The 27388-nt window shown below is 40.2% G+C and overlaps 1 protein-coding gene across 12 annotated transcripts in view; it reads right to left on the reverse strand.

Annotated features, from left to right (window-relative positions):
- LOC122799590 (RIMS-binding protein 2-like) overlaps window positions 1–27388 on the reverse strand; it is a 2967700-nt gene that overhangs the window by 788185 nt on the left and 2152127 nt on the right. For all 12 annotated transcript variants that reach the window (XM_044068753.1, XM_044068745.1, XM_044068749.1 and 9 more), the window contains 2 exons: window positions 13743–13852; window positions 11575–12390 (listed from right to left, as the gene is read on the reverse strand). In XM_044068753.1, the coding sequence (XP_043924688.1) occupies window positions 11575–12390; window positions 13743–13852 (926 nt within the window). The remainder of the gene's footprint in view (window positions 1–11574; window positions 12391–13742; window positions 13853–27388) is intronic.

Below are 27388 nucleotides of genomic sequence, written 5' to 3' on the forward strand. Positions count from 1 at the left end.
TCTAAGTTGTCTGTGCACATCTAAGGAGCGCAGTATCCATTCCTCTTTGTTCTGTGGGTTAGGAAAGAAGGTAGGCAAATTAATGGACTGATTAAGAGCCACACTGGATACCACCTTGGGCATGAAGGAGGGATTGGTTCCGAGGGACACCCTGTCCACATGAAATATTATGAAAGGCTCCACTGCCATAAGCACCTGGAACTCAGATACCCTTCTTGCAGAAGTGATTGGTAAAAGGAAAGCTGTTTTCCAGGAAAGGAATTTTAAATCTGCAGTAGCAGCTGGCTCAAAAGAAGGAAGAGTAAGTTTCTCCAAAACAAAGTTAGGGTCCCAGGCTGGAGTTGGAGCTCTCCTCGGTGGCCTTAAAGTTTTGGCCCCTCTGAGGAAGTGCTTGAGCAGTGGGTGAGAGAAGAGGGGAGGCCCTGTGCTGTAATAAGCTGAAATGGCTGAGGCATGAATTTTTATGGAGGAAAAGGACAAGCCCTTATGAAGCATCTCAGTCAAATATTGTAGAATCTGAGGTAAATTGGGCACTGCTGCACTCATCCCTTGAGATTGGTTCCAGGTACAAAATCTTTTCCATTTTGCAGCATAAGATTTTCTAGTACAAGGCCTCCTAGCCTCTAAAATTATATACATCCCTGATTTACTGAGGGTTGGTAAAGGAGAGATTAGGTAATTGGCCAGGCTGCTAGGTTCAGGGTTTGCAGCTGAGGGTGCAGAATCTGGTGCTCCTGCTGAGACAACAGGGAAGGAGTCTGAGGCAGCTGCCATGGGGCCAAGTGTCACACACTGTGCAGAAGGGGGTACCAGTGTTGGCGTGGCCAGTCTGGTGCAATTAAAATTGTCCTTGGCTTGTCCTGTTTAATCTTTAGAAGTACCTTGGAGAGCAGAGGCAGAGGAGGAAAGGCATAAACTGATAGTTTTTTCCAGCTGAAGGATAAAACATCCACTTTCCAAGCTAGTTTGTGGGGAATCCTTGTGCAAAATTTGTCCAATTAATGGTTCTGGGGGAGGCAAACAAGTCTATATCTGGGCTCCCCCACTTGCTTGTCAACATGTTGAAAATCCTTGGTTCCAGTTTCCACTTGTGTGGGTCCATGAGGTTTCTGTTTAGTCCATCTGCCAGTGTATTTAGTTTTCCTGGCAGGAATTGAGCTTGTAGATTCACTTGGTAGCTCAAGGCTGTGCTCCACAGTGCCATGGCTAGTCTGCAGAGGGGGTAAGAGTGTGTACCCCCCCGACTTGTTTATGTACCACATGACCATGGTGTTGTCCGTCTTTACCATTAGTTGTCCTGGAAGAATGTGGTCCTTGAAGGCTGTCAGAGCATTCTGTACAGCTAACATTTCATTTTGATTCATGTGTAGGTGCATTTGACTTGGGTTCCATTTGCCCTGAAAGCACTTCCCTGCCAGGTGAGCCCCCTCATTCATAGTCTGATGCTTCTGCTGTTAAGGTTTGGGAGACAGGGGGTAGTGTGAATGGTAGTCCCTTGTTTTGGTGGCAGGCCTCTGCCCATCAAAGGAGCTCTAGGCGTAGGCAAGGTATGATAGAAATCATAGCTTCTAGATCCTGTGAATGTTGACACCATAGGCTTTTGAGATACCATTGCAGTTTCCTCATATACAGCCTTGCATATGGAATTAGAAGAATGCAGGAGGCCATGAACCCCAAGGCTTGCAATATTTGCTTTGCACGTAACTTGGTTTTTGTGGCCACTTGTTTGAAGTAGGTTGTCAAATGAGTCCATTTCTCTGGCGTGAGGAAAGCCATCTGGGAAGTTGTATTCAAGCCTGCTCCCAGAAATATAATTTGTTGACAGGGTACCAGGCATGATTTATTTTCATTATGGTGAACCCCAGACAAGTCAGTACCCTTTGAACAAAGGCCAGATGATTAAAAATATGTCCTGGCTTTCTTCCTGAATTAGACAATCGTCCAGGTATGGATATATTTGAATATTTCTTTGCTTGCAGAATGCAATGACTGGAGCTAGGCACTTTGTGAATACCCTGGGCACAGTAGCTAAGCCAAAGGGCAGTGCAGAGAACTGATAGTGCATGTAGCCTGCTTTGAAGCTTAGGTATCTTCCGTAAGACTCCCTGATAGGGATGTGCAGGTATGCTTCTTTTAAGTCTAGTGTTGCCAACCACGCATCTTTGCCTAGCATAGGAAGCAGCTGGTGAAGAGTCAGCATCATGAATTTTGGAATCACCAGAAAGGTATTTAGAGTAGAAAGGTCCAGGATAGGATGCCATGTATTGCCTTTTCTGGGTACCAGAAAAAGTCTTGAATAGAAACCTTGTCCCTTTTCCTCTTCTGGTTCCAACTGAATAGTACTTGATTTTGGGCCTCTGCCCACTGATTTGGGGGTAGGTCTGGCCACCCGCTTGGTGTTGGTAAGGTGTGGAAGTGAAATCTGTATCCTTGGGACACTATATTTAAAACCCATTTGTCCTGGGTAATGTGTTCCCAGTTTTTGGCATGCAGACAAATCTTTCCGCCTAAAGGAGCATTCAGTTGGGAAGTGCTTGGGAGTTTTAATAGCAAGTCATTGAGACAGGTTCCATAGGGAGGAGTCTTACTACTCCCTGATTTGGGTGTGGAAACCCCCCACTGCTTAGTCTTGTGTGTCCCCTGGGACTGAAACCTGGGGTTTCTGCTGTGTTTGGGTTTGGCTTGAGAAGACCTGGTAGGGGCTGGAAAGGACCAATTCTTAGAGGGCCAGTGCCTACTAAATCTAGGAGGATGAACTTGTAAGAAATCTTGAACAGTTTGCATAGATTTAGCTTTATCTTCCATCTTTTTAAGAACTTCTTCCGCCTTGTTGCCAAACAGGCGGCTCTGATTTAAGGGAGCATCCAACAATTTAGCTTTAACATGATCAGGCAAAGATTGCTCCTTAAGCCAAGCATGCCTTCTGAGCACAGACCCAGTAACAGCAGCCCTGCAAGAGACCTCCAATGAATCAAATCTGCATTGCAAAGTATGTTTTCCAACCTGTTCAGCAAATGCACTAAATCCAGTAATTCTTTATTTTCCGCAGTCAGGAATCAACATCATTTTCTGTTTAAGCAATCCAATATCATGTTGCTGATACTTTAACATATGAAACTGGCACTTTAAAGCCCTAATGGCCAAGGTTGCAGAAGTGTAAACCTTTTTACCCCATCTATCCAGCGCCCTGGAGTCTCTATCAGAAGGTGTAGGATTTTTAGCAGTACAAGCCTTAATGCTCTTGGGTCCCTGTGAAATAGTCTCTGGATCCGCAATAGGATTTTTAAAAAGGAACTTGTGTGAATCAGGAACCCTGTAATATCTGTCATTTTCTGGGAGCAGGAGGCAAAGAATCAGGGGCTAAACTAGATTTCGAAAAAGCATCATCAACAATGTCTAGTACAGGAGGAATAGCTAAAGGCCTATGCTGAGGCAGGAGTAAGAAATCCCTAAGCCTCTTTTTTGAATCAGAAAAATCCTGACTTTCCCAGTGGAAATGCTCCCTTAGAGTATGTAAGGTTTCACCAAAAGAAAAATCCTCTGGAGGGGAAGCAGAGGGAATACAGTCCTCTGCATCAGCATCCTCATAAGTAGATAAGGGCAAATCCAGATCATCAGAAGAATCAGAAAAATCAGAATCCTAGTCAGAAGATTCATAAACAACTTCAGTCCTAGGTCTCTTAGAAGGGGGAGGTTGGCTTCCCCTGATTAGAGTAATAAGATCTTCAGCCATTCTTATCATTTGTTTTTAGGCATGGTTTGAGATTTAGGCCTAAATGAAGAAGGAGGCATCGGTTTAATATGCAAGTCTGTAGGCCTGAATACACCCTCAGAAGCCGGTGCCTGCATAGCGGCTCTGGACCCATCCATGGTAGAGACATCTGTGGGTTCCATAGTTTAAACATCTCGCGGCATACTGGACTCTGAATGGGTCTCAGTAGAGGCCTGTGAATCAGAAGTAGTGGGTATCGGGGGCTGCGAAAGCGTCTCACTGAGTATCGGTGAACTGGCGACTATCTTAGGAGAAGCGTCATTGGCAGTTTTGGACCTCAGCGGCCTTTCTCTGTCTTTATCTTTGTGTTTATTCAAAATCCCGATAGTCGGATGGCTAAAAGACGACATTTCTGGATAATTAAACCAAGAACCAAAATATTTAGAGGCAAAAATATACCGACGACGGATAGTGCGCTGATTAAATAAAGCACAAAACCGACAGCAAGGTACGTTGTGGTCAGGGCCTAGGGAAGGAATACAGTACGAATGAAAATCTTTATGAGGTATTTGCTTTCCACAAGTAATGCAATTATTAGCTTTTACTGACATCGGAAAGGAGCAAGAAAAAGTTTCCCTAATGGGGTATTTAGCTTTAGTTGAAGACTTCGGTTCTGAAAGTCGAAAACGAAAATTTCAGGAGTCGGCCGACCGGCACTTGCGAACTGCTTCTGCTTCGGGTACTGCACAGCAAGAAAGACTGGTGTAATGGCATCGGTTGCATGTTTTATACCCCTGACGACCTGACGTCATGAAAGAAGGGACAGCAACCGACGCAGGACCCAAGACGTTGTTAATCAGGCCGACTGAGGGCTACTGCAAGCAGATAACCCAAATGTAATGACTGCAACAGTGAAACATGAAGAACATCCAAAGTTTCCCTAGTAAAAACCTTTTTTACCTCTCTCCCTTCTTTACGGTGTCCCTATCCTAACTAATTTACAAACTTCTACCCTAAGCAAGAAGGAACAGTGCAACAAAAAAGTAGCTAAGTTTAACACAAACTGTAAATATTGCAGACATCATTGTGAAGTGCTACTACAACTAAATTGGCTTGAACTTCCGAACCAACTTGCTTTTATTCAGCTATCCACTTTGCACAACCTTATTTTTAAGCCTACTGTCTGCCCTGCTCTAGCCAACTTTGTCACACATTATATACCAAGTAGATCCCTACGATCAAGACAAAAACCTCTTAGCTATCTCAAAACCTACAAAAAAACCACAGGTAACTCCCTGTATTCATATTCTGTCTCTAAGCTATGAAACTCACTACCTCTAGCTACCAGGTCTGTGCCTGGCCTAACCTGCTTTAAAGCCTCTAAAAAAATGATCACAAAAATGCATGTCACTGCTCCAGTATAAATCCGGCCTAATGCTCAGCTCTTCCTCTTCTTCCACGCTGGCTTCATTTTCTTCTTCTTCTGTTGCATCTCACTCTTTCACAGTCTACAAGCTCTTAACATCTCTCGTAAATCTGTTACGGGAAAAAATATAAAAAATAAAAAACGTACAATACACTGGTTGCATAAGTGTGCACACCCTTAAACTAATACTTTGCTGAAGCACCTTTTGATTTAATTACAACATTCTGTCTTCTTGGGTAGGAGTCTATCAGGATGGCACATCTTGACTTGGCAATATTTGCCCACTCTTCCTTGCCAAAGTGCTCCAAATCTGTCAGATTGCAAGGGCATCTCTTGTGCACAGCCCTCTTCAGGTCACCCCAAAGATTTTCTATTGGATTTAGGTCTGGTCTCTGGCTGGGCCATTCCAAAACTTTAATTTTCTTCTGATGAAGCCATTCTTTTGTTGATTTGGATGTATGCTTGGGGTCATTGTCATGTTGAAAGGTCAAATTAGTCTTCATCTTTAGCTTTCTAGCAGATGCCTGACGGTTTTGGGCCAAAAGTGACTGGTATTTGGAAATTCATAATTCCCTCCACCTTGACTAAAGACCCAGTTCCATCTGATGGTGTTCTTTTGTGATGTGAAGTGTGTGTGTTGTTAGTGTACCTGTTGGTTTTTTTTGGTAAAATGTTTTTTGGAATTGCGTCTCTTCAGACACCAACACATTTCTGTTTCAACATTGGTCTCTTCAGATGCAGTTTTTGTTTTTTTCCAGTGTTGTGCTGAATTTTTTTTTTTTTTTTGTTGTTTGAAAAGGCTTCCATCTTGTGTATCTACCCCATCCCATTGAGCTATGCCCAATGGAGAAATTGTTGTTCCGTTGTTGTTTGTTGTACATGTTGCCACAATTCCTGCAGCTTCTTCCAGTGTTGTGCTTCTTCTCTTTTGCTGTGCTCCCTGAGTTCTGTCCTGTCTTGTTTTTTCATCAATTTCAGGGATTTTCAGTTCTTTAGCGTCACTATTCTCCCATATATTCTCCTCTTTTTTTGAAGACTGTCTTCACTGTGTTCCATAGTATGTCCAATATTGTGGAAATGTTTTTGTACCCTTCCTTGTGACTGACCTTCTTTCAACATGAGATCCCTTTGATGCTTTGTAAGCTCTCTGCAAACCATGGCTTTTGCTGTAGCAGGCAACTGAGTAAATGTCAGGAAAATCCTACTAGGATAGCTGAACTTTATTTGGGGTTAATCAGAGTCTCAACAATCAGAGTCTCTTTAATTGATGGCAGATGTGTACTCAAGAAGACTGAATGCTGTAATTAAATCAGGTGCTTCAACAAAGTATCAGTTTTAGGGTGTGCACACAACAAAGTATTAGTTTAAGGGTGTGCACACTTATGCAACCAGCATATTGTACATTTTTTATTTTTTACATTTTACCCCTATCAGATTTGTTTTTCAATTGACTTGTACAGGTTATAGGTGACATTAAAGGTGGGAAAAGTTTTGAAATTATTTATTGTGGTGTCATTTTTTATATCACAAAAACCTGGCATTTTAACAGGGGTGTGTAAATATATATATACATATATATATATATATATATATATATATATATATGTACACACACACACACACACACACACACACACACACACACACACACACACACACCTACATATGAGTCTATACACATCTACATATGGGTCTCTATCAGTTGATTGAGTTTTCAGAAACTGAAACTCCATATGGTCGAGACCATATGACTGAGTTTTTTGAAAACTCAATGCTTTTGAATGGAGATCGTGGCACAGTGAGGATCAGGAAAGGCACCCATTTGCTCACTGTAGTGTGATCTCAGAGTTTGTATATATAATTTGCAGGGGGTGTGGGGGGTTCAGAGGGGCTTGCCACCCTGCAAAAAATGTAAAAAAAAGGTAGAGGTTTGTTTTTCTTTTCCTTTTTTTTGATGTTTGAGTTTTCTGAAACTCGATCATATGGTCTTGTTATCTGACACATGCCTATATATATATATATATATATATATATATATATATATAAACATATAGTTATATATAGATATATAAATAAAGAAGGGTAACATTCATACATTTGCCTCCCTAAAAACATTATTGCCTTTGTGCTGCTACTTTACATTACTTCATACCTCTCAACCACTTAGTCCAAGAAATCTGGCATACATAATTAGGGTCAAAAGCCCAAAAATAGGAACAATTTTTAAACGTTGTGGTTACAAACTTGGGAAGTTAATAGAATGACAGGCTTTCCATTAGCATGAATTTTCTGAAGGGTGTGAAGTCTAAAGACTTGTTAAGTTCTCTCTCCTTCATCTTCAACTCCACCCATATATATATATATATATATATATATATATATATATATATATATATATATATATATATATATATACTCTTCCTCCTCCATTATGCACATCTCAATCCCCTCTACCCTACTCCAGCTTTCGTTAACCCTCCTACTTACCATTGCATCACCTTCCATTCCTTTATCTCCCTTTCATAAAGATCCTACCTACCCACATACAAATGATTTCTCCTGTTCACAGCAGCCTATAATAATCTCTGTCTCTATCATCCCAATAAATAGCCAACTCCCCAAAATAAAAATTCCTCCCTCCCACTTACTAACTTCTAAAAACAAGATAAAATATATCAGATACTACCCACCTACAGTACAAACACTATACCACCTAATTAGACTACTCCTATCAGATGAAATACACCCAAATCCTGGACCAATCTCCAACACTGGCTCACTCTCAAATACCTTCCCAAACCATGGCCACTTTCCCACATCAACAAAACAAGTCTCTTTCTACTCTATTAACACCTGAAGCATCCTAAACAAAGTCAGCCAATTCCATGCTTGGATATCTCATCACACCCCAGATATTATTTCAATGACAGAAACCTGGCTTAAACCTTAGAACCTCGACAGTGATATTCTCCCTCCTGGCTACAATATAATCCATCTAGATCGTACAAAAAAAAAGGGTGATGGAGTCGCTATTGTCTATTCCAAATACCTTACTATCACCCATCCTATGCAACCCATCCCATCCTTTTCCCCTGCTGAAATATTAGCAGTCAATATCCTAATCAACAACTATACTACTGTTACCATAGTAGCTATTTACATTCCACCAGGTGACAATATCCCCCTGATGGAAAGCATTCTTTCCTATTTCTCTCAAATCATTCCAAACGAAACTATCCTTCTTGGGACATTAGTATTAATTGGCTAAACTTTGACATCCCTATCTCCTCACATCACATGAACCTCTATGGATTTACTCATCTGATCTCTCAATCAACCCATTCAAATAACTCTCAGTCTCCCAGTAACCCCATTGATTGGATACTCATCTCTAATCCCTCTAAATATCATAAACCTCAAACACTTCCTGATTCCCTGAGTGAACACTCACCCATAAAAGTTCTTAGATACACTAACCACCTCCCTAAACCACGCAGATATATTTCCTGCCACAATCTCTCCAATTTTAACCCTGAAACATTTAAAACCCTCATTTCTGAAGTAAATTGGAACTTCCTTACCCAACTCCCACTCGATAAAGCTGTCCAAGCTTTTAACAAAACCTTGCTTGATATCTTAAACTCCACAGCTCCAGTTAGAAAAATAAAGATAAAGGCAAACATATCCTCTTGGTTATCTAAAACTACTCGTACCCTTATGAAAGCTAGAGATAGAGCCTGGAAAACATGGTTACAATCTAAACACCCTGCTCACCTGCAAAGAAGAGCAGAGAAATAAAGTTAAACAGTTCATCAATAAATACAAACAAGAATTCTACTACAACCCTCCAACCACTCTAAAATCAGATCCTAAAAAATTCTGGAATGCAATAAACCAAATATTACATCCTGGCAATCCTAACTCACTCAGTCCAAGAAATCACCTGACTAAACTGCCAGCAACTTCAACACCTACTTCATAGAATCTATATCCAAACTATTCAATCCCAACCTCTCTAGCACTACTCCTCCCAACTGCCATAAAACATCCTCTACTGCTGACTCTCTTAAGACTTTTTCCCTCAAACCTGTTCCCACTTCCTAAATAAAAATTCTGCTGTCTAGGCTAAATCCATACTCTGTACCTGCTGACAATATCCCATCATACTTTCTCCAAATAGCTGCTCACTCTCTTGCCCTGCCTGTATCTATCATTATTAGTCACTCTATCTCTGAATCTAAAGTCCTATCTATCTCAAAACAATTCTATATCCTACCCATTCACAAAGGGGGTAACTCCTCTGAAATCTGAAATTTCAGACCTATTGCTAGTCTTTCCCCTCTCTCTAAAATCTTAGAAAAGTGCACACACACACACAAATTATTCAACAGCTCTTACAGGAAGAACTACTCACTCCTACACAATATGGATTCCAACCAAAGCATAGCACTACCACTGCCCTTCTCTCCTTCCTTAACACTACTTCATTAGCCAGAGATGATCGCAAACTTATCTCCTGTTTACTTCTTGATCTCTCAAAGGCCTTTGATACTGGGTCTCACTCTTTGCTACTGAATAAACTGACTGATCTAAATGTCTCCCCTGACGCTGTAGCATGGTTCTCTAGCTAGCTCAGAGACAGACTGCAATCAGTCAGATGGCAGTCTGCACTATCCTCTCCCCTTCCAATAAAAATGGGTGTACCTCAAGGATCCATTTTTGGCCCACTACTTTTCAATATCTTTACCAACTTACTTCATTTCTCCTGTCCACATTCTTCCATAGTCCAATATACTGATGACTCCACAGTCATAACCATAGCTAATTCCCCCTCTGAACTCCTATCTGCTACCCAGTCCTTCTTTAACTCAGTAGAGACATGACTCTAACAATCAGCTCGTCTTTAACCCTAAAAAAACAAAACTATTATTCTTTCTCCCCAAAATAGTTAACCATATCAAAACTTCCTTTTCTATAACGTTGCTAAACAATTCCCCTATTGTAGTTAAATCTAGCACAAAACTCCTAGGTGTTACCATTGATGACCAGCTGAAATTTGACCAGCACATTAATAATTGTAGCAAGAAAACTTATCAGAAATTAGGACTCTTATATAGAAACAAAATATTTCTCTCCCATGAAGCTAGAATTGCACATACACACGCTAACCTTCTACCATGCTTAACATATTGCTCCCAAATTCTTACTACTCTAAACTACCCAAGTTTGAATCAACATACCACAATATAGCTAGATTTGCTGCTCAGAAAACCTACAAATCCCACCACTGTCTATCCCTGAAATATTTAAACTGGCTAGAACTACCCCATCTACTCCTGCTCTCACAGCTCCAAACCGTACACTCAGTTTTCTATCAGCCCACCTACTGTCCAGCCCTGTCTTCTCTCATCTCACACTACTCTCCTACAAGAAATCTCAGAACTTTACCCCTTGATCTATTAGACACTTATAAACCTAAATCCAAATCAGGTCAAAACATATACAGCTGCCATCCCTCTATAGCATGGAACAAGCTCCCTCTTAAAATCAGAAATCTGAAGCATCCCAAACAATTTAAGTTGGCCATAAAAGAATATTTCAAACACAATAGATGTGCCATTGTTTTCATCCTCCCTGACTATAACCATCTAACTAACACCTCTTTCCTTCCACTTTCCCAGCTCGTATTCATCTCTACATTATGCCTTATCCTACTTTTTCCGTCTTCCTATTATCCCTACACTTCCCTTTTCCTTCCCTCTTATAACCTCTTCAGACATAATCACTCCTTTAGTTCTTAATCATTTGTTCTTCATTCCTCTTGTTCCTTTTCTTTCGACTTTGTTAATGTACAGTATTTAGTCTTTAGTGTAGAATTATCATATTTAAGTTTTTTAAACTTGTCTGTATAACTTTAGCTTATTTTTACTATATTATTATGGAACTTTTCTCCCCGGGTTCTGCTGAAAAAGGGCTCTGGCTCAGTCTGACATTCCCGGTCAACAAATATAAAATAAAATAAATAATTAAAAGTCAAATGTCTGTCATTATTTTTTTTACTTCAATACTCAGTGATTTACCAGAAAACAAAAACTTTATGAGGAATAAGGCAAAAATATGAGGCAGAAATCTGGACAATTGACAGGTATGTATTACTTTTAAGGTACTGGCAGCAAGGCAATGAGATATGAAGGCTCATGTTAACAATCTCTCACATTATGCACACTGCTTCACGGTGACACCCATGTTTGTGATGGAAGATCCATTCCCTTGTTCAGGAATATAATCTCTAGTGTTCAATAAATCTACAGTAGATCATATCTATTTTGTAATTACCAAACATGTTTTGGCACAAATATGACTGAACATGAATAATATTATTTGTGAGACATGACTTTAGTTTTCTATGTTACCTGTTTAACAGAAAAAAGCTTACCTGCTGGTAATGTGCAAAATTCCACAAGGGCTTCCTTCTTTTCCCGTTGCTCCAATGGAAGTTGCCATGGCATCTGGTGCGGTTGGGCCAAAACTTTTACCTTCTGTACCATATTCGGCTTTAGATTAAAAAACTGATACTTGTAGCTTGCAGCCTTTACAATATCAAATTCTTCATCATTAAGAAAAATTGCATGGCTGTAATTGCTGTTGCATGGAAGCCATGAAAGCTCAGCTGAGGTCTGTGTTATATTGTCCACCTTAAGCTGAGTCGGTGCCACGATTACATCCTTCCCCACCAACAAAGTACATCGCAGCTCATCAGAAGTTCCCTTATCCGTAGAACTTTGAATTGTTATTCTATAAGTACAGGTGGCAAGGTTAAGTTTTTCTATAAGGGCTTTAGTTCTACTACCATATGGTATTGTCATTCGGACCTCTTTATCCACTAAAACGTTATAACTGGTGATAGCTCCCCAGCCTGGTGGCACTACAGGTGATTCCCAACCTACAATAACACTTTTGGCTAGTTGTTTGATAAGGGTGATTTTTCTGGGGTAAGGCACAATGTCTTCACCAATTTCATCAATGTTTATTTCCAGCGCCCCTGTGCCATTGTTTATAACAGTGGTCTCTGTGCGACTTGACAGACTCCCCTCAAGTATACGATCACCACTCTCCCCAGTGAGAACTGAATGATTGACAATATTGCGGTCATGCTCACTGTCTGCATTGTTAACTGATACAATTTCCTGGTCTTGAACAAAATCAACAAAGTTGGATGGGACAAGCCCTCTTTGGCCATCTAAAAGTTCCCCTACAAAAGAATACCATTGATAGTTTAAAACCTCAGAATGACATGGATGCATTTAATGTGTGCTATAGTCATTATTCCTTTCTTGAAGGATTACAGAGTGCTACCAATATACAGTTATTTCCACTGCACTTAGATTGTACAACTTAACATACCTCTCAACTTCTTTGTTTAAGAATTCTGGACAGAGCCAAAAAATAATAGGGGACAAAAATCCTAAAACAGGGATATTTTTTAGATATTACTCTAATTCTCATAAAAAGTTAATAGAAAACAGGTTTTACATCAACATGCATTTTTTGAACAATAAAAAGTATGAAACTCCAATAACTGGTATTATTGCCTGACTATAACCTTCAGTGATTTACCAGAAACTCAAAAATTTTATGAGGTACGGGACAAAATCAGACATATTCTACAATATTAGGTGAAGCTGAGAGGTATGCAACTTAGGAATCTAAACAATTTTCAAACATACATGAACATCCCTTAATGCCTGTATTTAGTTACCTAAAATATCTTGCTGATTATACTGAAATACTTACATTTTTGTTTAATTTGCAGACATACAGAAAGTCACTTATCATTGGATATTAGCATATATAATGAAAATGAAGATGATGCATGTTTACTAGATTTATAATGTGTACACACCAGACATACTCTGTTCACTTCCATCTTATTTTTCTTTTTTGTTGACCCCACTCCACACACACACATACACACACACACACACACACACACACACACACACACACACACACACACACACACACACACACACGCATACACACACACACACACACACACACACACACACACACACACACACACACACACACACACACACACACAAACACAGCTAAAAAAACACTGGTAGATTTTAATGGATAAAATCCTGGCAATTTTCAAAAACATATACATCTGTGAGTTGTTCAAATGTCTACAGGAAATAATGAATCACATACTACATATATTGCTCAGAGTTGTTAAGCAACAGAAACAGCAGGTTCAATGTATGAGTTTAGTTTCCAGGTCCCAAAGTTACCACTACTGGCACATAAAATGGAAGGAATAATTAATTTCATATTAGCAATAGCTCACATATATGCAATGTACTCTGAAAAAAACTTGCTAACTGCACCATTTTCTCATGATTAACCTAAGGACACAGAATATACTTATCTGCCTTTTATTTTATTTATTTTTACAAAATGCATATATACTGTCATTGCTTACATGACTGGTCTCTATTTAACTATGACGTAGGTACAACACAATATGTTTTTGAGTAATGCTCTATTCATTACTACTCCATAAAATGTATAACCAGTCTCAAAATAAAACTTCCGGACCTTCATAGAATCCATCTTCATCCATGTCTCCATAGACGTAGAGGTACTTTCCAGAAGTAAGGGGCAGCTCTGCTTCTGGGTTCTCATTTGGTCCATCAAAAGGGTTATAACTACAACAAATAACATGGACATTCTACTTATTTTGTGAGGCGAGAACACAGCACAATGAAAACTAGACAGCCAATCAACAGCATAAAGACATTAAATTCTAACAACATTCATAAGACGTAATACAGCAGTCATAATAATAAAGATGTTTTACCTCCTAGTTCTTACTTTAGTTTTGTACTGTGGGCATTAAAATTACTACCTACTCAGGATCTGATAATGTTTACCTCCCCCCAGGAAAAAATATGCACATCATCTCAAACAAATGTGTTTTTTTTTCCTTTGCAACATGAAAAGCTACAAAGTAAATCTATGTGTTTTTTTTTGCACATGTATAAAGACATGAATTTTTTAGGTATTGACTTGACTGTTATGTTTTGTTCATGTATGTAACCTGTATACTCTTGATATATAAATATATATATATATATATATATATATATATATATGGGTCTACTTCATAACATTGAAATTTCATAACGTTGAATTTCATAACATTGAGACCAAAACATCTAAATTCCAACGTTATGAAATTTCAAGTGTTATGAAGTAGACCCATATATATATATATATATATATATAAATATATATATATATATATGTATGTAAAATAATATAATACTGCTATAGGTCATGTTGAGCTTTTCTCTCAGTCTGTACTCCTGCACTCTGCTACATATATATACTTGGCTCCTTGCCCCTTCCAGAGCATCTGCTAAACAAAGGATAAAATGATCTGAGGCAAAGATATGAACAGGGCAGAACACTTTTAAAAGGACAGCAGCTTACAAAGTAAACACAGTGAAAAAAAAATAAAAAGGTATTTTTTATTATGACATGCCACAAATAAATGAATAAATGCAATGATTAAGTGTGCAATTCTACAACAGTAATATAGCACTCTAGCTATGTGGGAGACCCATTTGCAATTTCTATCAAAAGTGGTCACCCTTTTGAATTGTGCACTCTGGCCTATGTGCTGACAGACTGTAAAGGTAATGGCATCTGTGCAAGGGAGGGGTGGTGGTATTAATTGAGACCTGAATTACTCATAGAGCATGGAAATATTAGAAGGTAAGTCTGACTACAATGTAGCATCTGCAGAATCTTTGCAACAGTGAAGAAGCTGCTTAGGAAGATATGACCCACCTCAAGTTGACATTAATTTTAAGGTAGGTTACATTTAGTTTTTTTTTTTTGGGAGGGGGGTGTAATTGTCTCGTTATACATGGGATAAAATTTACAGGGCAATTCTTCCTCTGTATTCATATGTACTTACTACGTTACTGTTCTGGGTAGGTCTTTAGAAGCTTAGCCCTGCATTCCCATTAAGTTTAAGTCTTATATTTTTAAGTACAAATAACCCAGAGATGAGCAACATGTTGCAATTATCCATGAGTCACAAGGGTGCTAAACCAGGGGTGAATCTTCTGTTACCTATCTGTCTAGATTATGTTTGAATAGTATAAGAGAAGTACTTTGCTTTATGTGGACAAGAAGACGATTCCAAAGAAGTGGTATTCTTTCTGTGATACATATCTATCCCACTGACATACTCTATTTCTAGTTGCAATGGGGATTTAAATTTCTTGAGTGAGTGTTTACACCCACATTAGACTTGTGAATATGCAGTAGGTCTGCCAGGATAGTGTCTGTTGAGGCTCTGCATGTGGGACAGAGATTGATCCTCGGTAGCCTGTATGACACTGAGAAGAGGGACAAGGCTTTGAGATGCTCTTCATAGTTCTTATGATTTAAGCACTTGATTTTCTTAGTAAGGAAGCATTGTGGACATTCAAGTTCTAGCAATTGTTTGCACAGGTACAAACTGAAGGGGGCAGTTATACTACACAGTTGCCAGATAAATGCAGAATACAGTGGAATGATCACATTCTTGAACCTGGACACCATGCCCTTAGTAATAAGCTGTGCAGCAAAAAGAATTTTCTTACAATAGTGGATACCTGGTGATTGCAGAACATTGTCTACATAGATTCTTGGGTCCCTAACTACTGGATCAATTTCAGGGGTGTGGTGTCAATGTGATCACTACAAGGGGCTTCTTGCTTGCCAAACAAAACTATTAGGCATTTCTTGGCATTTAATTTTAGTCCATGGTTTTGACACAAGCAATCAGTTTGGAAAGCCCTTTTGGAGGATTTTGATGTACTCTGGGGAGTTTATGATGGCACAAAGTTTACAGTCATCTGCAGACTTGGTCAGACATAAACTCTTAACAATAGCTTTGACCTCTGAGAAGTAAATGCCAAAGAGGAGTGGCCCAAGGACTGAAACCCTGGGATACACCACTGTTGACAGCTCTTTTAGAGGGTTTACAGCCACCCGCCAAATTTTCTGGATTCTCTTTGAGAGCCACTGTTCTATTTAACGAGTAACATAAGGATTAACATTTAGCAGGGATAGTTTATCTATGATACCTGAACATGCAGTGGTGTTGAATGCCTTTGTGAGGTCTAGATATGCAATGTGTACTAATTAACTAATTAACCCTCTTCCATTACTTTAATAACCTTCTTCAAAAAGTCAACCAGGTTAAGTAGGCAGGATATGCCTTTAGTAAATCCAAACTGGCTTGGGTTGAGAGATTGTAGGTCACCTGCTGGTCAGACTTATTGGTCTACTATTTCTCAGTTCTATTGACACCCCACCTTCATGCACTGGAATGACAGCTGCTGTCCTAAATTGATTCAGCACAAAGCCTGTTTGGAAGCTGACACTTAACAGCCTCTGTAGGGGGTCTGACAGGTCCTGTTCCAGACTGGTCATTAAGTAGTTCAGTATGTTATCTGGCCTCACAGAAGCAGTGCTCTTGGCCTTGACCATTGGCTTGAGGACTTGTCCATGACAGATTTGAGAGGGGTGTAGATGTGGGTATGAGATTTGGGAAAGTAGAGGGTGAACTTAGAGCTAAATGTATCCACTAGTACATTGGCTATGCCCTCTGGGTCTGAGTATGTGATATCATTTACTGTTAGCTCTGTACAGCCCTGGGCATTTTTTCTAAGGTTACTAATATAGGGTTTTTCATATGGGAAAGAATTGGTGGTAATGACTGATGGATCCTGATTCATTGGATATGTTTTGTATATCTGTACAAATCCATTTTTTTATTTCTACAGCTGCATCTTGGAAAAGGGAAAATCCATTTCTGTGCAATATATTGTTATCTCTTGGTCCTCAGCTTATGGTGACATCAGATGGCATTTAATTATGTTTTATTAGCAGTCAGAACAGCAGTATCAAATCACAAGATCATATTCATTGATCTAGGGACCTAAACCTCATCTGTAAAATGAATAGGGGGGCAGGCATGTGTCTCAGGGGCTTCCCCTTTTCTGGAACATGCTTCCAATTCATGTGAAGCTGAATTCTTGCTTAACCCAATTCAAAAATAACTGGGACCAGTGGATGGGGAATCAGCTATTTACTCCTGGTGTGGCAATTAAGTCTGTAGTAGACAAGGGCAGCCTTAAAATGCTTGGCCTACATATCCCCTTAAAATAACCCTGGGGTATCAAAGCTTGTCAGATACATTTGGAAAGCATAGCTAGACTTAGAAAGGCCTCCTGGGGTTGTTAGCCTAATAATCAGCTATGAACCTACAAGAATATCTGAATTTATAGGTTACAAGTTAGAATCTATGGCTTTATGAAGAAATATATTTTAATAGCTCCAGTTATTCTAAATGCCAATAATCTCACTTTTGATTCATAAACAGGTTTTGTAATCAGCAGGACTTCACAGTATTGCTTCTTATCCCAAAATCATAGTAACTGGACAACTTTATTCATTCAGTATGTTGTTGTTGTTTGTCTTTTGGCTTTTCCCAGTAAGGGGTCGCCACAGCAGAACTCCGGTCCGCTAATGATTGGCAGTAGATTTTTACGAAATGCCGAGGTGCCAGCTCGACACTCAACCTTCAATGAAGTCACGCCCATTTACGCACGCATGTCTTTCGAATGCTACCCAATCACAGGGAGGACATGCAGACTCCACACAGAAGGCACTCCCAAGCCCAGCCGAGAATCAAACGGGAGAACCTCTTGCTGTGAGGTAACAATGCTTCTGCCGTACCACTGCAGTATAAATGCCTTTATTAGTCTATGTACTCCTAACATAAGAAGTTTAGTAACCTACTGCTGACTTTGCACTGAATAATCCTATAACTGTTTTTGCAAATTTGCTTGTTACTGTTTTCCTAATATAAATTATTGTGCAATCAACTTCTATATTACTTGGGGCTGGACCCATAAAGATGGTACCATTAGGTGTTCATAGACCTCACAGTAAATGTTTTATATTCAGAAACAGACTTAACATGATATTTTTGCAGATGGACATGCAGCACCATGGTGAGCTGTCTCCATGGCCATGCTACATGCTAATGAGGCAGTCTGGGAAAGCAGCATATGCTAATTAGCCATGTGATCTCCCCAGTGCTGGCTTCAGAATGGCATCTTCCAGCTGATATAAAGCAAATCAGGATCAAATTAAAGGAAATACATCTGAGGCAAATTCTTTAAATCCAAGTGCGTGTGTGTGTGTGTGTGTGTGTGTGTGTGTGTGTGTGTGTGTGTACACATGTGAGGGACCGTCAATAATCAGGCCCTTAAATTATTAATATAGATGAGCTGACAACTGTGGTTCTCTTTCCTACCCACTACTATAAGGCTAACTTTTATAGGCCAATGAATATAGATATAGACATATGAATGGTAACATCCATGACATGTTACTCCTGCAGAGTCATTTTGAAGGAATAAAATACCCCATCACAGAAATGTATTGCTAATTAAGAAGAAAACCACTAAAAGAAGCCAAAGTCTCTCCCAGGTTTTCTGGGCTTGCCTCACCTTTAATAAAGAAAGCTATCAGAATTTACAATATCAGAAACTGGCCTACTGAGACAACAGACATCAGTTATACACAAAACATTAGAAACGTATGTCAGCCAACAAATAACACAGATAGGCTTTAAAATTTTACAACCATCATAAATTCTGAAAAATTATTAAAAATCTGTAGCAAAGCAATAAAGAAAAAAGTATTAATATCGTGGGTGTGATGGAAAACGTTCATTCATACCACAGGTCTGCACTGCCAGTGGGCTTCAAGCTACCCCTTAATGATGTCCTGCACCACAGTTAACCCTAGGAAAAGACCTAAGGAGGGGCAGCATACAAATAATCAGTATAGAGTGAAGCAGATACCTACAAAGGTAGATTGCATAGGTATTGAGTGAAGCAGATACCTAAAAAGGTAGATTGCATAGATATACAGTGAAGCAGATACCTACAAAGGTCGATTGCATAGATATACAGTGAAACAGATACCAACAAAGGTAGATTGCATAGGTATACAGTAAAGCAGATACCTACAAAGGTCGATTGTGTAGGTATAGAGTGAAGCAGATACCTACAAAGGTAGATTGCATAGGTATTGAGTGAAGCAGATACCTAAAAAGGTAAATTGCATAGATATACAGTGAAGCAGATACCTACAAAGGTCGATTGCATAGGTATACAGTGAAACAGATACCAACAACGGTAGATTGCATAGGTATACAGTAAAGCAGATACCTACAAAGGTCGATTGTGTAGGTATAGAGTGAAGCAGATACCTACAAAGGTAGATTGCATAGGTATACAGTGAAGCAGATACCTACAAAGGTAGATTGCATAGGTATACAGTGAAGCAGATACCTACAAAGGTAATTGCATAGGTACACAGTGAAGCAGATACCTACAAAGGTAGATTGCATAGGTATACAGTGAAACAGATACCTACAAAGGGTGATTGCATAGGTATACAGTGAAGCAGATACCTACAAAGGTAGATTGCATAGGAATACAGTGAAGCAGATACCTACAAAGGTAGATTGCATAGGTATACAGTGAAGCAGTTACCTACAAATGTAGATTGCCTAGGTATACAGAGAAGCAGATACCTACAAAGGTAGATTGCATAGGTATACAGTGAAGCAGATACCTACAAAGGTAGATTGCATAGGTATACAGTGAAGCAGATACCTACAAAGGTAGATTGCATAGGTATACAGTGAAGCAAATACCTACAAAAGGTTGATTGCGTAGGTATACAGTGAAGCAGAAACCTACAAAGGTAGAATGCATAGGTGTTCTGATATCATTATTGAACTTTAACAGCCTTTGCATTTTGAAAACACAATCTTTTTATTCCACTGTTGCCTTAACTGTTTACAGCTGTATCAGCTAATAGAAAGCAGTAATTATTGTTTGGTGCTGCAATAAAATTCATGTGGATGTGATTCTATCAGAAAAGAAAACACAGCAATGAGAACTACTGCAGTCAATGGATCTGTTACCATAAACCACAACATCAACAAGAGTTCTGTGCCAGCTCATGGCCTTTACCTGTGTTGTCATCCTTCCATAAATATATTGACCTGTATATTGAAAGCACCAGTGCAGTGTATGACTATGAGGATTCCTAACCAACCTCCTGAATAAGTGAGGCAAGGCAACTGCACAATCCTGAGCGTGCTGATTCCAACTGGTCATTCATAGTTTGTTCCAGTAATGCACAACTGTGACCTTAGCTTATATTTAAGGAACATAAAGTTTGTTCAGATCTGCTGGGAGACACAGTACATGCAGTCTTATCTGGATCTTATGACTGCAAGTAGAATTTGATGTTAGACAGTAGATAAGTTTTGGAGGAAGGGGACACTAAAGTGGGGGTCCAGACAAAGTCCTTGCTTTCCTCACCTTCAGACTAAATTCAAGCTAGCAGGCAGGAAACAGTTATGTTAATCACTAGTTTTCAGAATTAATGACAAGGATAGACGCATTTGTGACTTAGTAAAACTAGGTTTGTGCAGCCAACTGATATACCAGCTCATGTTTTGTCCTCAAAGGCTCCAGTTCAGTTTCTGACTGAGAAGCTTTCTGTGTGGAGTCAGCATGTCCTCCTTGTATCTGCAAAGATTGTTTCTGATTTCTTTTGATTTCTCTGACATTATGAAGACAGTACAGTTGTGTAAAATCTTACCATAACAGTAGATGTCCTTGCCTTGACTGCTGCAGTATTCTTAACATATGGGATTCCCTGCCATGGAAGCCCAATGTCTGGCCAGTCTACCAAAGCCTACTGTTACTTTAAGGTCCACTGAATGTCATCCAAATGCTCCTTGCATAGCACAGGGCATAAAGCTGATGTTCAGGTATACCATCCTCAGAACTGTTTGCCCCAGTAGGAACACCAGTCCAAGGAAACCCAAGGTAACCTGCACATCCAGGAAGGAAAAGGACTAGGGGATGAGGGCAGAGGCAAATACTGCAGTAGTGAAGGCAAGGACATCTACTGTTATGGTAAGATTTTACACAACCATGCTATGTCCTTAAATTCACTGCTGCAGTATTCTTAACTTATGGGAGAGTGCCAAAGCTCAAGAAGAAACTTGGGAGGAGGAAGGAGCAGTACAGCCCTCTAAGAAACCATGAAGAATGACATAGGAAAACCATCTTTAGCTCTAGAGATACCATCCAACTTGTAGTGTTTGGTAAAAGTATGTACAGAAATCCGGGTAGCTGCTTCAATAACAAAATTAGTGTCTAAGCTTTAAAAAAGCACCAGATGAAGCCACAGCTCTAGTAGAATGAGCCTTTACAGAAGGAGAATGGCTCTTACCATGACAAGTGCAACAAAAAGAAATACCCTTTGAAATCCAAGTAGAAATAGGTTGCTTGGATACAGCTAATCCAAAAGACCTAGGATAAAATGAAACAAACAGCTTACCAGATTTTCTAATACACAGTCTTATCCAAAGAAACTTTGAGTTGTCTATGCATGAAGTATGCAACACCCTCTCACTGTCAGATTGTGGAGAAGGGAAAAATAGACAAATTAATATACTGAAAACTCAATAACCACCTTAGGCATAAAAGAAGGATTAGTATGCGAGAACACCCCGTCCTCATGAAATATCAAAAAAGGAGGACAAGCCATAAGGGCTTGTAAAATAGACACGTGGTAGAAGTAGGAGCTAACAAAAGAACAGCCAGCTTTTGTTTAGACTTTGTTTGTACGTCTGAGACAGCTTTTATTTAGACTTTGTATGCCTGAGCCAGTTTTGTTTGGACTTTGTTTGTACGTCTGAGACAGCTTTTGTTTAGACTTTGTACGCCTGAGTCAGTTTTGTTTAGACTTTGTTTGTACGTCTGAGACAGCTTTTGTTTAGACTTTGTACGCCTGAGTCAGTTTTGTTTAGACTTTGTTTGTACATGGTCTTTGTGCCTTTTTCTTCCAAAAACAATGTTGCAAGGAAGCTGAAGCAGCAGGCTCAAAAGGAGCCTGGGTCAAGTTCTCCAAAACAAAATTAACATCCCAGGGAGGAGGAACATGCTTCCTGGGGGTATAATATTAAATTTAAAAAATTGTATAGCCTCAAATCTAGAAGCTAAAGGAGGGGATAAAGGCAGACAAGCAGAAAGAATTGCTAAGTGGTCCTTAATAGAAAAATGGGCCAAACCAGCATTGAGAAATTCACACAAATAAGAGAGAACCAAAGGAACATCCACAGTAAGTGGGTCCAGATTATGACAGAGATACCGAATAGAAAAACCTTTTCATTTCGATAAGTAGGATTTCCTAGTAGTAGGTTTTCTGGCCTCCTGCAGGAACTGCAGCACATCCTTGGAAAAAGGTATCTATGAGGAATCAAAACCCTATCACCCACAGTGTCAGTTGAAGTGTGGACAGGTGGGCATGGATGCGAGACCCCTCGCCTTGTGTGAGAAGATCCACCCTGTGAGGTAACTTGTGATGATTGCCCTTGGCTAGATGCAGAAGTAGAGGGAACCTGTACTCTCACAGCCAAAATGGAGTCAACAACAAGATTTTGGGAGCATCCTGTTGAATCTTGAACAGGACTTTCGGAATGAGAGGAAGGGGAGGGAAAGCATAAAGAAACAGCCCATTCCAAGAAAATGAGAGGGCATCCACCTTCTACACCAGAGGGCCTGGGACTCTGGCACAAAAGAGGAAGTTGTCTGCTCAGAGGGTGGGAAGTTCCTTCCATTGTAATTTTAACTAGAAGCTTAAGACACTGGTTCTCAAGATACAAGGAAAGGGAAGAAAGCCTACTGCAAAGGGTTTTCCAGGATGAACATCTGACAAACTGAACAAGATGTATGGTCGTGAGAAGCTTCTAGGCAAAAAAGACACTTATCATGGTGGTCTTTATGGGGAATAAGTCTCCTGCACTGGCATTTACTGATCCTGGATGACATTAACCCCTAACAGCACAAAAAAGCCAAGAAAAAACAAAACCCAACAGGGTACTTATCTGCAGTGGTTTGGACTTCAACAAGCAGGCATAGGTGTTCATCTGAGAATGAAAATGCAGTCAAACTGGCAGCAGAAAACAGAAGTAGGCAAACAGAGTGATGGTTAGAAAAAGCATTCAGACTTGCAGCAAAGATGTTCAGTGGATGGTATGCCTGAACGTCACCTTTAAGCCCTACGCTATGCGAGGACCATTTGGGTGACGTTTGTCATACCTTAAAGCAACAGTAGGCTCTGGTAGACTGGCTGGACATTGGGCTTCCACAGCAGGGAATCCCATATGTTAAGAATACTGCAGCAGTGAATGTAGCAACATCTGTTGTTACATGCAAATGCAAGAATCAAAACTGACTATAGGTGGCAGTTTATACATATATGTGTATAGATGTGCTCATAGGTGAAAGAGTAAATACTGGGCTAGCTGCTGTTTTGGGCCACTTTAAGCCTGGACAATTTCCTTTGGTGAGGATCAAACCCTGTACCTCTTCTCAACCTGCGCGTGCGTTTGTGTGTGTGTATGTGTGTGTGTGTGTGTGTGCATGCATGTGTGTGTGTGTGTGTGTGTGTGTGTGTGTGTGTGTGTGTGTGTGTGTGTGCGCACCTGCATGCGTGAGCCTGTGTGTGTTTTTGTGTGTGTGTGTGTGTGTGTGTGTGTGTTTTGTCTAATGGGCCTGCATCCTGTCCTTGACTTGTTCTCTACATTATGTTCATTGTTTTCTGCTGGGATTAGTTTCAGCTCCCATCACCCTGAACATACTGATATTGAAATCAATGAATAAAAGAATGAGCAGCTGAATAAAAGTAGGTGTACTAAGAATTTAAAAGAGGATCAAGTTTACTGTACTGATGTATACTTATGTTTGAGGACCTCTGATAAAGATGCACCACTTTAGCTAATTTGTGTGCAGAAAATTCAATTATTTAAAAAAAAGTTTGGAAAATATTTACTAGTTCATACTCAAAGAATGACTGTTTCAATTTTATTACTATTATACAGTATACTGACTATGGTAGATATTCTAACAGGAATTGAATTTTTGTAAAGGCTTCACATAATACAACATAGAGCTGGCTTATTACCAAATTTGGGAAGTTGCACATAAGTGAATAATGACTAATTTCTTTGGTTTTCCATCATTTGCAGTGCTGAAAATTAAGCTTGCCATTAAGAAATACAAATGACATAATTCATCAGACCTTTGAGAGTTATTGACTTATTCACCCTCTAACATTCATAGGCATCTAGCTCTTACAATACGTAAGAGACTTCTTGTGCTAAGTTAACACCATACTGTTGTCTAGAAGTTTACTGTACGAAGATGCTTCTAAATTGAAAAGATTTATCACACTCTTACTTTTTTTTATGTTTCCAATTTCCGAGGTCAATCACACTCTGAAGGTGGTACATATTTGACAAGTCTATGCTTTAATCATAATGTAATACTGTAATATGCACGTTCCTCATTGTGAGCCAATTTACTCTGTGAGAGCAGGGTATAGCCAAAGATTTATATTTTGGACTCAAACCAAATTTTGCTGCCCCCACTACCCACCTATCACTTTAAAAGTGTGCTTAACCCTCAAACTGTTACCCTTAGATGTAGAGGAAGAGGCACGTTATTTTCAACTATCATTTACTACTGAATACCTGGTTATGTCCATGTATTACATAAAATAAATGCTTCCTACCTCGCACCCTCCACTGACAATGATGGCTTTTAATTACTTCACTGTAATACCCTACAGCACTAACAGTTACTCTAATAGCGAGTCAGTAGTCCATCAGCCTTGATCACTGCTGACATATATCCTGCTGCATTCATATACTCGGAGGCTCTGATCAAAAATCTACCAAAACAGCAGAGGCCACCAAAGCAGACACCCAAACAACTACCACCTCAGAACACAACACCTGCAACACATAGACCACACAGTCAGAGTGTCAAGCAGTCACAGCCCTTAAGGCCAAACACAATGCCAGACACACTAGTCATTGGTGACTCCATAGTCAGACACACTGACGTCCCGCTCACCAGACTGAGTAAGGAGAAGGTCACAGTAAGCTGCCTGTCGGGTGCTAGAATCCGCCACATAACGCATGCACTCAGGTCTCTCAACAGCAGGTACAAGTACGAATCAATCATTGTCCACGCTGGTGTTAACGACCTGAGACATACCTCCTTGGACTACATGAAAAGAGACATAGAGGAGCTCTCTGATTATGTAGCCCAAGCAGGTATGACCCTGACCTTGAGCAGTATCCTACCTTCACCAAGAATGATGCCACAATACAGAGATAAGATGATCAGCTTTAACAATTGGCTTAAACTCTGGTGTCATTCAAAGGGGATCCAATGTCTGTCTGCCTGGGATGACATGCTGGACAAGCCACGCTGCTTCGCAAGGGACGGCTTGCACTTGTCACCCCTGGGATTCCAGATTTTGGCAAAGGCTCTTGCCACCCCCATAGTGCCTTTTTTAGGCAAGGCTCAAATTCTAAACCTACCACCCTAGAACAAAACAAAGAAAACAAAACTAAGGGTAATGCTGCTCAATGCCAGAAGTCTCAACCTCAAGATGCACGCACTCGAGGCCCTTCTCAGTATGGAGAACATCGATGTCTGTGCTGTGACAGAAACCTGGTTCAAGGCTCCTGAGAGCACCCCAGCACTATCAGGTTTTACCTCATATCATGCGTTCCGGCCCCAAAACCCGGACAATACCAAGAAAGGAGGAGGGGTATCCATATTCATCAAGAACACCCACACCTCAAGATTGGTGGCATCGCACGATGCATCGGAAACCATCCAGGTGCAATTAACCATAGGCAAGACTGCTCTGCAATTTGTAGCATGTTACAGGCCACCCTCGCAAACTCAGGAACCTCATATGGCCTTTCTGAAAACACTGGAGGGGATAAATGTATCTCTGAACACCATCATACTAGGTGACTTCAACTACCCTAATATAGACTGGGAACACTACTCAAGCCCAAACACTCTAGCCCAAAAGTTCCTGGAATTCATAAACTCAAATGCCATGGAACAACTAGTCACCATCCCCACAAGAGGAGAAAACATACTTGATCTCATCATCACGAACATGGGAGCACAATGTTCAACGCTGGAAGTATACCCCTCACTAGTGAGATCTGATCACAAACTAATCTCGCTGGAGGTCCTCATCCCGCCCCCACCCGAAATGAAAAGACCACAGTAAAGAACTTCTCGAAGGCCGACTTCACACTTCTAAAGACTAGTGTGGTCTCCTTTAAGGCCCCTGAGCCGGTTAACATTACTCAAACCGCTGAATCACTTACAAATGCCTTCTACCAGCACCTGCAGGGCTGCATGGATCAGGCAATCCCAAGCAAAACAAAGACTCTTTGTACCAAAGGCAAGCGTCCAGTCTGGTGGACCCCAGCCATAAACAAACTCTACAACAAAAGGAGAAAGCTACTACAAGATAGAGCAATCCTTAAAAGGTAAGATACCGCTGATCACTATAAGTAAAAAGAGCTCTCATAAAATCATCCAAAGCTAATTTTGAGAAAAAAATAGCTAAGGACTCTAAAGACAACTATAAGGCATTCTTTAGCTATGTCAGAAACCTAGGAGGAAACTCCCAGATATGCTCAGAATTAGTTCAAAATGATGTGAAGATTACTGATCCTACAGACATTGCCAACATACTGGCTGACAGGTTCAGTGCAAACGTCTCCCCTCCCCTAAAGGAGAGATATCTAATGATTGTAGCCCCAAACATCTCTAACGCCCAGGTGAGAACTGCTCCAAGGCAAAGAACACAGCATCCATGGGACCTGATGGTGTCCCCGGCTGTGTGCTCCATGAACTCAACGAGGAATTAAACCCACAGTTAGGACAGCTGTTTAATCTTAGTCTCACCTCCGGATACGTACTCAGGGAGTGGCGCACAGCGACTGTGGTCCCACTCCACAAAGGCGGTGCCTCCACCAACCCTGGAAATTACCGACCCATTAGCTTGACAATCCTTATCTGCAAAGCCATGGAGAGGATCATAATGGATCTCATAAATAAAGACATAGGGAACTTGCAGACTTTGGATCCAACCCAGTTTGGCTTTGTCAAAGGCAGATCATGCCTTCTAAACTTGGTTGACTTTTTCGAAACAGTCACCAAGGCCATTGACTAGGAAAGGCAGTCCATACAGCC

The sequence above is a fragment of the Protopterus annectens genome, chromosome 4.part0 (assembly GCF_019279795.1).
Source record: "Protopterus annectens isolate FY-2018-M chromosome 4.part0, PAN1.0, whole genome shotgun sequence".
Classification (NCBI taxonomy): Eukaryota; Metazoa; Chordata; order Ceratodontiformes; family Protopteridae; genus Protopterus; species Protopterus annectens.